Below are 12,189 nucleotides of genomic sequence, written 5' to 3' on the forward strand. Positions count from 1 at the left end.
TGAATGTAAGAGACTTAAGACTTTGGGGGTTTAGGACAAATATCATAAAAGCAGCAGTCAAGTTACAGTTGAAGACTTGCTTTGGTGCGACTTCCAGACTTGGTAAGAAGCGAAGAGAACCAGGCAGGTTGAGATAATTTTAATTTAAACAAATGCAGATTTTTCTTATTATGTGGCTAATGTTTTATTTCACGAGGACAGTTTTCTGTTCCTGATGTCTGAGAATGTTGTGGTTTTCCAACTTTATTCCATTTTTCTACTCTCCCCCACAACTGTATATAGGTGTTTAGAGTATCTTCCTGTAAAAAAGAATGCTAAACAGGGCAAAAAGATTGATTGTGAAGCTGTTAGATTATTATGTTTGCAGTTCATACTACATTTTAATTTTTAGAAAGCCTTGTTAAGATGTTGTTTAGAGTAAAATTAAGTAAGTGATTGCCCAGAGTTTTTAGAAATTACATATCTTTTGTATGTATAGTGATTGAGGGGAGGTTGCTATAAAAGTTATTTTTGAAGAAATTAAATGTATTGCATAAAATATGTTTAAAAATAAAATCTATTGCCTTTCTTATAGTCCCTCACATCTAGTTAAGTAGCTTTTGTACCAATTTTTGTGCAGGGAAAAAAGACATAGTACCATATTATGTGTGTGCTGTGTAATCTTTATAGCTTAGTGGCATTTTTTTCCCTGTCAGATAGTGGAAAAGCGAACGACGGCTAGATGGCGCAGTTGCTACCTGATAACACAGACTGCATGGGTTTTAAAATACTATTTTTTTTACATGGGACTTTTTTTGAAGGTGATTCCAGTGTTTTCCTTAAGTATTCCTTTGCACTACTAGTGCTTTTTGAGAATATTAATAATCTTATGTCGGTTAAACAGTATTCTTTTCTATTAGTTATACTAATTATTATTCCATATTAGTGTTGGCTTTTTATGAACATGAAGTACATGGAATTTTAGAACACTTGTAGGAGTTGCTCATTGCTCTTTTTTACTCTTTGAACATTGTCAGGCTCTGTAGTAATCTTGAAGTTGGCAGATCATTTTTCATGACCACCTACTGCTCCTTTTGTTTCATTATGTGTGTCAGTAATACTAGCTCTTGAAATTCCACAGCTCTAATGTCACTAACAAAACAAACAAAAAAACAAACCAGACCTTTCTTGTCTGATTTTCTTTTTTGGACTTAAGCAAGTAAGCAGTCACAATGGAATATTTATAGAAAACATAAAGCAACATAGAGGTACATTTAATTTTTAAACAATATGTAGAGACATTTTGAATCTCATGTTTTAATTATTTCATAGCCTCAGCTCAGCACAGTTTCATAGTCTGGTGGCTCTCCAGATAGTCAATAAGAACAACAGAATTGTTCCAGGACAGGCTGAGTGTGCAGCAGACTTACAGTAGTAATGATAGGATAGAAAATCTGAAAAATTTCTTTCTCTCTCCTAATACGCTCTGTCAGTGTAATTTTGTAATTATTAATATTTCTTGTTCCTAGTCCAGTGCACCATGTGTCCTTTTCGTTGATGAGATTGATGCAATCACCCCAAAAAGAGAAGTTGCATCGAAGGACATGGAGCGGAGAATTGTTGCTCAGTTCCTAACTTGTATGGATGGTCAGTTTCAGGAACATCTGTACTAAGCTAAACTTTCTAATTATCAGGCTCACTGTCTGCTTTCCTTCAGTAATGACTCGCAGTTACTTTAGTGGAGATAGTGGCAATAATTTTTTGTATTTTGGCACAGTTTACCTGGGGGGTGGTGGGAAGGTTCTAATAAATTTGAAGGGATGTTACTATATTATTTTCACAGTGGTCTGTACAGCATTGTATAATAATCTGTCTGTTATATAAACAGATACAATGGGAAAATGTGTCAAATGTCCTTTGGAATGCTTATTTTTGCTTGATTGTGCAAAACGCAAATTCTAGGTAGTAGAAATAAGGATGAACAGCAGTTTAGTATGACTGTTGGTTAGTTTATCTCTGCTGTTCTGAGTATTATTGTGTGCTGCAGAAACAGCGTTGCACAGATACCAGAACAAAGTTGAGATGGTGAGTATGAGTACTAACTTCCTTCCTTCCTTCCTTTAGACTTGAATAACGTGGCTGCCACTACCCAGGTCCTTGTTATCGGAGCAACTAACAGACCTGACTCACTGGACCCTGCACTGAGGCGAGCAGGGAGATTTGATCGAGAAATTTGCTTAGGGATCCCTGATGAAGCGGCAAGAGAAAAGTATGTGTTATAAAGTTTAAGCTTCTTTTGGATTAATTAATAAATAAGGAAATGATGTGTAAGTTAACATACAAATTAAGGAAAAGTACTTTATTGTGTTTAGTCCTGTTTGTGCCTGTACACGCCTATGGATCAGCACACACTGAAAAGTGCAGAAGACATTAAGTGTCCATCTACTCTTTGTCTTGGTAGCTGTGTCTACATTTGGGGTGTTTTCCTTTCTTGTGGGCAAATCTGCTTTTAGCATTATGTTAATGGGTTTTCAAGTGCCTTCACAGTATAGATGATGGAATTAAATATATCTTTTCTGTTTTTCAGGAAGTTAACATTCTGTCTTTGGTGCTCCCTATGTTACTATTAAATTAGGAACATAAATTAAGTATAGCCCGTTTGTTAGTCCTCTCAAGCACATACCTTAAGCAACAGGCCTAGATTCTTCCAATTCCAAGAAACAGAAGTCCTTATAGTGTGCTGATTTACAACATAATAAATCAGACTTGCTGAAGGGATGATTTGAACTGCTTCGCTGTGGTTCTACAGCCTTAGGGGGGTGGAGTAGGATGAGGAGGTGTACCTGGAGATCTTGCTTTACTTGCAGTGTTTTCTGAAACACATGAAGGAAAATAATATATGCAGGACACAAATTTGGAATAGGCCATTTACAGTTCTTAACTTTTTACACTTTGAGTTGCTTGATTAGCTATAGCTGTTGTCAGACAGGTTGAAAAAATCTTGAGAGCCAAGCTAATATCACTAATAAAGATTTAAATGAGAGATCATGGAACTTGTTAGTGGGGGAGGCAAACAGATGAATCGTATTATAATTTCAGAGTTTTGAATAGTTTAATAACTTGTTCTTTTCATAACTTTTCTGTAGTTACATTACTTGATCTGGAAATAATTTAAACTAGTTTTTATTGGAACTAGAAAGTATGCTCATTGTTGTGGTTTAACCCCAGTCAGCAGCCAAGCACCACGCAGCCGCTCCTTCACTCCCTGCCCCCCCGCCCCTGCTCCCAGTGGGATGGGGAGGAGAATTGGGAAAGAAAGTAGAACTTGTGGGTTGAAATAAGAACAGTTTAATAACTAAAGTAAAATATAATATTAACAATAATAATAATGGAATATAATAATAGTAATTAAAAGGGATATAACAAAAAAAAAGAAGAGGGGAAAAAAAAGGAAAAAAACCCAGTGATGCACAATGCAATTGCTCACCACCCGCTGACCGATGCCAGAGCCACGACACGCCCTTCTCGGCCAACTCCCCCCTGTTTATATACTGGGCATGACGTTCCATGGTATGGAATATCCCTTTGGCTAGTTCAGGTCAGCTGTCCTGGCCGTGCTCCCTCCCAGCCTCTTGCACACCTGCTTGCTGGCAGAGCATGGGAAACTGAAAAATCCTTGGCTTAAGATAAGCGCTACTTAGCAACAACTAAAACATCAGAATGTTATCAACATTATTCTCACACTAAATCCAAAACACAGCACTGTACCAGCTACTAAGTAGAGAGTTAACTCTGTCTCAGCCAAAACCAGGACACTAATGATCTTCACTTCTTTGGTTTGTGCTGCCTTTTTGAAATATTTTCCCAATGAAGTGATGTTTTGCTGTTTTAAACAAGTTGATTTGATCCCTCTGCTCAGAGTTCTTCAGCGCCAGTATTTGTGCGGTGACATTGGCTTTTGTCTTTTTTTTTTTTTTTTTTTTTTGACTATTCATGTAGTTTTCAATTGTCCTTGGCTTAGAAGAACAGCAAGAAGTCTTGGTGGACCTTGAAGGAAGTTTTTAAAGCTTCAGCCTTGATACAGAGTGGAAAAAACTCCCATTAAAAAAAAAAAGTGTAAAGCATAGCATTTCACTGTCAGTTACATAGAGCTGTTTTGTATTAGTGATGGAACTGCATAGGTAGTTGTAACTTTAGCTTTTGAATGAGGATGAGGTAACACACGAGGTGTACACATAAGCTGCGTGTTGCCTATTGGAAATTTTACTGGGGACGCAGGAAATATCTGCAGTTATATTCCACCGACAATGGTAGAGGAAAGATACTGAAGATTAAAAGACAGAGCTCCTCACACAGTCTGATTTCATTTGGTCCTTGCAGAATAGTTTGTTGTGGAATTTCTTCAGTAAATAAAGTGGGATGGAACAGACACTGCAGACTAAGGTTGTTAGGAATACAAGGTTAAATATCTCAATGGGTAACTTGTATGCGTCCCTGTGGTACACTCTGAGATCTACTCTGTCAATTTTGAATCATAAACTAAGGTTTAAAGAATCTATAATACTTAGTTTCACCAAAACTAGCTTTTACCCACTGATTGACATTGCCTAGTTGATGCTGTTAGTTTTCGTTTAAGAACTGAAAGGAAATATATAGCATAGTTTTGTGGGTTTCAGTGTTGGTTACTTCCTAGTTGAGTGAAAACTGTTCCCACTGTACTACTTCAGTTCATGTGAACTGAAAGAGACTTAAATCAATGCTGTTTGTTTTCGTATGAAAATAAAAAAAGCCACAGCTTCATCTTTATTATTTTGTTCTCTTTCTCCTTACTTGATTAGAATTCTTCGGACTTTGTGTCGAAAACTTAAGCTCCCGGAGTCCTTTGAATTTCATCATTTAGCACGGCTGACTCCGGGTTATGTTGGTGCTGATCTGATGGCACTTTGTCGTGAGGCAGCTATGTGCACAGTGAACAGGGTCCTGATAAAATCTGAGAAGCAGAAAAGGAAACACATACATGCTGGAGGAAACACAGCTGAAGAAAGCATGGGAATAGGAACAGACATCCTGGTGGAAGAGGATACCAAACAACTAGAACTTCCCCCTAAGGTATTTGTTCCTTGAAGCATGTGCCTCTAATATCTTAAGAATTGAGCCATTCTATAGTTGTGAATGTCATTGCTCATAAGTCCTTAAACATCTATGGCCAATGTAATATTAAATTTAGATTTAGAAATATCAGCTTCTAAGCCAGGAGCTTAACTCCTAATGACCTGTATAATAGGTCTGAATAAGTGGCTCCCAAAACCCACACCTTCTAAAAATCATGTTAATGTTTATTAGGTGTGGTTTTTTCCTTGCATTTTTCATCGTCGTTGTTTGTGTTGTGTTGCTTTGTTTTCTAGCAGACCAGAGGTTAAAATAGTGGCTACATCTCTCTTCAAAAGTGTATTGACTGTAAGAGAATTGTAAGAATATCAGACTTGCACTGAGTTTTTACCAAGCTGTTTGCTGTGCCCTCAGTGAAGTATCTATTATGATGCCTGGGGCTCTTCCCTGACCTGGTATAGTTACAGTTAGCCAAAGTCTAGAAGTATTTATGCAGTCTACATTTTCCCTCCAGCTATGTGATTACTTGGGGTAAACCGCATGCGGTGTCTAGTACCTATACCAAGCTCGAGGAAGAGGTATTTATCCAGTAGAAGAGTTGGGTTAGCAATGTGACTTGAGCTGCAGAGAAGGTATCTGTTAATGTGCAGTACAGCTGGAACTTTGTTGCAGAAAATAGCATTTCCAGTGCCAGAATTATTCTGTGGCCCAAGTAACATGCTGTGGTTAGTGAACCAGAACATCTTTATATAGAAATTCTTGGCCCTACTTCTCAAAATTTGGAGTGTGTATGTGCCTTCATTATGTGTAGGCTTCCTAAAAAGTTGTCTGGAGAAGTAAAACAAAGTGGTTTTAAATCCACATTGTACTCAGATTCTGGTTTTAGAAGGACTGTCAAAGAAAACTACTATTGTAATTAACAAAAACCAGTGTAAAAAGCTGTAGTAAGCCTTTGTATTAGAGTAACATAATCATACTGCATACCTCCCAGTGTTTCCTGGGGCCTGATGTAGCCAAAAGAAAGTGGGGAGGGGCAGGTAGTTGCAGCTTTTTATCAACATCACCATGATCAAAGGGGTCATTGAGGATGAGGAAGTCTAATCCTAACAGAGCCATATTTTGATAGCTGGCAGGAGGTTGACATAGTCTAATACAGAGTATTGTCATTAAAACCATTATATTATGTTTATAATGGAAAAATAAACATACAAAACCTTTAAAAATCATTCACACAATTCAAGTAAACAAACCCAGTGGTCTGGGCTATTTCAGAGTTTCTCTTAATGGTTCTGTTAAGAAGAGGAGGGAGGGCTTAAAAGGAATATCAGGCACTATAAACACTTCTATTTCATTGTGGTCAGTTGTAGAGGTATGTTAGTTGCAACAAATAGGAAGTGATACTTTTCCCATATACTGCTGTAGGAAAAATGTGGAAACTTAACAGAGTTTTTACAATTTTTTTTTTTTCTCCCTTTATCTTATAATGAAAATCCTGGTATAGTTTTACTTGTGGTGCAGTATCAATTTGCTTTTATACTGCCTTTCCATATTAGAACTGGGATGTATTTATCTTGTGAAGGTATAAAGTTCTTTGATCAAGTATTTTCTCAGATAGTTTCCCCAATAAGGAACTGATTGGGGAAATTGGAATGTACCAGCCTGGGGTGCTGTGGTCTGCAAGATGGGACAGTGCTGAAAAGCATTACACTGTATCTCTATTCTGTTTGCCCAAACTTTATCAGGGCCTGGTTACAAAATCAGCCTGAGGAACGGAGTTGATGACTTGAAATCAGATTATGTTACATGTGCTAGCTCTGTTTCTGTAGTATCTAAATCAAGATTGTGGTCTGTCAGCTCAGTGCTTTCACAAGTGTTAAATGTACATAGTGCTTTCCTGGAACATTTTTATCATTAATATTAATTTTTAATGTTATTTTACATATTTTATGTGTATTGTACATAATAATTTGTTTTATAGTAATTAATATTACAGTTGAATAAAGTATTGCTTTGAAAAAGCCCTTAAAAAAAATGGTTCTTAAAATCTAATCCGGTGCATAATCTTTTTCTCTCCCCTTCTGTGTACCCTAAGGATGAATTGCAGAGACTTTTGGATTTGCTGAAGAAGCAAGACCCCTTGCCTGAGGAGCAGCTGCAGAAGCTGTGCATTGAGATGAATGATTTTATTGTTGCACTGTCATCAGTGCAACCCTCTGCCAAGAGAGAAGGCTTTGTCACAATTCCTGATGTGACATGGGCAGATATTGGAGCCCTGGAGGATGTTCGGGAGGAGCTGACTATGGCAATATTGGTATGTCTTAACCTTACTTTCAAAGATTTTTTGCACTTCTGCCTATGCAGGAAATAAAACTATGCTTGTTTGTTTTTTAATATTTATTTAAGGTATAATGTGCTGCCCATGAGTTCTAACATGCTACAAACTAGAAATCTTGCAACATCTTCATTTAAAATAGTCAGAGTTCTATAATTTGCTTTCAGATTTGTTACAAGTCTGGTGCATGTATTTAACATTTCACTTATTGTATTCATGCTTTCAGTTTTCAGTGTGTTCATTATTGCTGAATCTTAAGTATTCTAAAAGTTTTGTACCAATAACCTTAGTTACGCAACTGCCACACAAAGAATTGGAGACTACTTACCTGGAAGGTTAGCAGTCTCGCTGCTGGTCAGAGGGATACTTAACACTTAACACCTTAAAATGAGAACTTAGGTAAATAAAATATTTGCCTCTGAATAATGATACTTCTCCCATTTTGGGGTGCTTATCAGTGCAAGATAATAAGATGCTGATTGACTATTTATTATTTTAGCCTATAAAGAATTGGAATAAAGAACTTGCTTATGAATGATTTTTCATCCAACTGTAACTGAAATGAAAAGTTTCATGTTAGCTTTTTGTCACAGATAACTATGATAATTTCTTTTATAGGCACCTGTGCGAAACCCAGAGCAGTTTAAAGCTCTGGGCCTGACTGCTCCAGCTGGTGTCCTGCTTGCAGGGCCTCCTGGGTGTGGCAAAACACTGTTAGCTAAGGTAATACATTTTCTAAAAGTGTTTAAAAATACTGGAGAATCTTCTTGAAGTGGATGTTTTTGTAGGAATGACTGAGTCTCGATGATACTGCCAGAAGTTGGGCATTTGCACCACTTCTCATCAGAAAATTAAATTTGGGCCTCTGTGCTAAAGTTATTTGATTTTCTTGTCATAAAGTTACAATTTTGCTTGAACTGAGAGGGAATTACTGCAAAACTTGAAGGAATGAAGTTGATTAAGAAGAAAGTAGCAAAGATGAGAAGAAACTCTGTTAGATAACCACTTCCATGGAATATTTCACTGTAACTAAATTATATATTTGGAAGTAGTCTACACTCTATTACATTTATGTATTTTTATTTATTATATTTCCCTTACTGAAAATACTTTTGTTTTCCTTCTCCTCAAGCATTTCAGTTCTTATGGCCTCCCCATGTAAATGCAGATAATCATGCAAGTTTCCAGACTGTCACTCATCTTTGTCTTCAAATGCTCTTATGTAGTTGAATATCTCTTTAACTCCCACTAATTATTGAGAATTCTTCAGCTAATATGGAGGAGGCAGGTGGGGGGTGAATCTGGAACACTGCCTCATTAAAGAGAAAGAACACCTTGCTAAATTCCCTGCCCCCCTCCCACTCTTAATTGCATATAATTATACTTTGTACTGTTTTCTGTATTTTACAAACAGTTGATAACTATGTTCCTTCCCTTAAGTTTGTTTATCGCTCTATGGACAGAACCAAAGAAAACATGAAAAATGTGTGTTTTATATATACATCTGTCTTTCCCTTTTTGATAGGCCGTGGCAAATGAGTCTGGACTGAACTTCATATCTGTGAAAGGTCCTGAGCTGCTAAATATGGTATGCACTAATCATTGCGCTTTTGTTATTTATGGAATTCTTGTCCAAAGTGTGCGGCAAGCAAAATTCTTGATAATTACACAACTGATACTGGTGCAACTGAAGTTGCCTCATTTAATCTCTGCTTAAAGTTTTTAGCAGTGAAGTTGTTCATGTGAAAAGGAAAAACCTATCTGGGTAGTTTAAGTATATATCTTGGTTTAAATTAGCTGGCAAATGGAGCCTTCTTGACTGAAGTAGGATTTCTAAATGACCAACTACATGCATCATTGCTTTTATGTAGATCAGGAAAAAGAACAAAAATTCAAATCTACAGTGAGAACAATTGGTGATCAGTGACTGCAAATCAGCAGCATTCATTAAGCAAAATAAAATTTTCAACTTTCAGGTTTGGAAATGTGTTTTACGAGTCATTTTAGCTTCTTAACGGAAGTTTGAAACCTTGGAAAGCAATGTGGTTTTTAGTTGATCAAAGTGATTTTTAAAGGTTTTAAATGTTAACAGATAAAAGTGCTGTAGTCTGAGTTTTTGAAGCACTGGACTTAGAAGTGTTGTGATACAACTTCGGTCCCTTTTAGAGTTAAGAGAATGTGTTGAACTAAGGAAGATGGCTGCAGCCCACATCTCAGAAGACCATGGCAGTTACCTGTTTATCAATAATGTGGAAACTAAAAACATAATACTGGATTTGATTATTCTTTTCGCAAACATTTTTTTTTTTATGTGTACTTCAAGTACTGATACAGGCAGGAAGTATAACTCTAAGTTAATGAGGAGCCCTACTTCCTTGTGGAGGAAAGAGAAAATGTCTGGCTGTGATTCAGAGACTGTGTTAAGACATAAATTATATTAAAACACGTTTGTTTGGAAAAATGAAGTGTTTGCATTTACAACTTGGCAACCGCCACTCCTGCAATTTGCCATTCAAACTGAAATTCTGGCTTACTTTTCAGTTCCCTGCCACCAAGCCCCTACTGTTCACGCAACTACTGTATGAACTTCACATATTCATTGTGTTCAAATTGCTCACTGGATTTGTTTATGAACAGTTGAAGAACAACAGGGTCTTCAATGAAGATTGTATTTGTTAATTCTCATCAGCAGAATGATGGCAAGTTAGATTTATTCCCCAGAAAGTAGGAATTCTATTAAACTCTGAATGTGCTGCAAACTGCCAAAAGTGAACTAGTGACAACTAGTTCCCATGTAAATCTTGATCAGTAAGGAAATAGAGATAACAGACTGTTACCAAAAGTAAACTGGTTAGCAGGTTGCTCTTCTCCCTTGCAAAGCACCTCAAATAGTGTTTAAAACTGTGATTTTTTTTTTTTTTTCCAAGCAAAATCTTTGTATCTTACATTGTTTCACTGTGATTTGTCATTTGTTGTAGTATGTTGGTGAAAGTGAACGTGCTGTACGTCAGGTATTCCAGCGTGCCAGGAATTCAGCCCCTTGTGTTATATTTTTTGATGAAGTTGATGCTTTGTGCCCTCGGAGGTCTGACCGTGAAGTGAGTCTGTCTTAAAATATCTCCATAAATAAATTATCTCAGTTGCAGCTTTTGTGGGATTGTGCTAGCAACAGAAATACCTGGAAGGGTACTACATTCAGTATCTCCCAAGAAAAACAATCTGATAGGCTTTCTCGTATTTGAGGAAAAATATGTTCGTCAAATTTTATAAAGCTTAATACTTTTTTTAGTATGCATATATAGAAAAAAATATCCAGAGAATGTGTGTATATCCACCAACCTGGCTGTGTAGAGCCATAGGAAAAGTTGAAGGAGCGCAGTTTAATATCATGTTTAATTTATGGCGAAATCCTGATGCCTGTATGCAACTGTAATGCTTGCATGAAGTATGTATTTATTTGAACAATGTGAACTGGGTCATGAAAATACTTGAGGCAGGAGCATAAGTGGAATGCATTAGACTTCAGAGCTATTCCACCTGTGAAGTTTTGTCTGTCTTGATTTTTTTTGTTGTTGATTTGGAATAGGAACTACCTACACCTAGGATTAACTGCTGCTTTTGGAGGGGTGGTATTAGCACAAACTGTTAGTGTGTTGAAAGGAAAGCTGTTCTGTTTTTTATGCAGAGGAAGTTCATCTGTTTTATGATACTGTACTGATGCATATATGTTGATGGCTGAAAGAAAAGATGCTTTTTTTCAACACACAAGTTGAATACAGTACTCTTCAGATATTGCCATCAGTGACTTTAACAGAAGGACTGTTGTAGTTCCAGTTCATAGGAGAGAGGAAGTTTGATCAACTGTTTCTGAATCGTACCTTGTCTTCTGAATTTGCATACTTCACTTCCTATGGAAGATAGCCAAGCTGAAAAGTTCAGACTTGACTTCTTGAATCCCCTGAGGTGGTGGTTCCCACAGAGCCATAAAAGGAGGTGTCCAGTATTAGGCACCACAGTAGGCATTGCTGGTAGCCAAGGAGGGGGAACAAGTGGGCTTTGGCCTCACTGTATTCCACTTCTGTGGCGGCAGCAGCAGGCAGCAACTTGGTGCCTAGAAGCCCACCCCTGCTCTTCACAGCCTCCTTTAACCATGTAGAGGTACTGTCTGGGCAGGAGACTGGTGACTTTATTACTCAGGCTGTGATACTGGTGACAGTCCTTGGGATTCATAATTGAAACTCCGGGGTGTTTGGTGTTTCCGTTGGCTTTTTGAGACCTATGTGCATTTTCACTGCATATTCTAATTATCCGTAGGTGGACTTATATTTTTATATGTTTAAAATAAGAGTAACACTTCAAACAACATTCTTCAAAATCATCAAGCAGTTTTACTGCATAATGGAACTCTTATTCTCCAGCTCCTGTGCTCACTCGCTCTCTGTCTCCCAAACTCTAGAATGAAATTCAGATTAAGCTATTGAGTTTGGTTATAGGATGTCACTACTATGGAGTTAACATTTAACTCTGAGTAGCTCACCTGCTGAAACTGTTGCTTCAGAGGTTTAAATATTTGGAGAACTTCCCCCCCCTGCCCAAACCTGAATATTGAGAAGTTTTGGGTGTTCTTGTTGAGGTAGATGTGGGAATGATTAGTATAAACATTTATATGTACTTCTTTAAGTGAGCCCTTAATTTTTAATGGGAAAGAAAAGGTTTGCCACGTGTTAAAAATGTGTGGCAGGTGTATAGGTAGCATGAATTTGGAGTGG

At 37.2% G+C, this 12,189-nt stretch overlaps 1 protein-coding gene across 8 annotated transcripts in view; it reads left to right on the forward strand.

Moving 5' to 3' along the window:
* The window catches only part of NVL (nuclear VCP like), a 43,036-nt gene that overhangs the window by 9,475 nt on the left and 21,372 nt on the right, over nt 1–12,189 (forward strand). For all 8 annotated transcript variants that reach the window (XR_007766211.1, XR_007766212.1, XM_050894239.1 and 5 more), the window contains exons 11-17: nt 1,509–1,626; nt 2,104–2,248; nt 4,818–5,088; nt 7,181–7,399; nt 8,039–8,143; nt 8,946–9,008; nt 10,399–10,518. Coding sequence is in view for 6 of the 8 variants with exons in the window: in XM_050894239.1 (XP_050750196.1) it covers nt 1,509–1,626; nt 2,104–2,248; nt 4,818–5,088; nt 7,181–7,399; nt 8,039–8,143; nt 8,946–9,008; nt 10,399–10,518 (1,041 nt within the window). In the remaining 2 variants the exon portion in view is untranslated. The remainder of the gene's footprint in view (nt 1–1,508; nt 1,627–2,103; nt 2,249–4,817; nt 5,089–7,180; nt 7,400–8,038; nt 8,144–8,945; nt 9,009–10,398; nt 10,519–12,189) is intronic.

The sequence above is a fragment of the Gymnogyps californianus genome, chromosome 3 (assembly GCF_018139145.2).
Source record: "Gymnogyps californianus isolate 813 chromosome 3, ASM1813914v2, whole genome shotgun sequence".
NCBI classification, from domain to species: domain Eukaryota; kingdom Metazoa; phylum Chordata; class Aves; order Accipitriformes; family Cathartidae; genus Gymnogyps; species Gymnogyps californianus.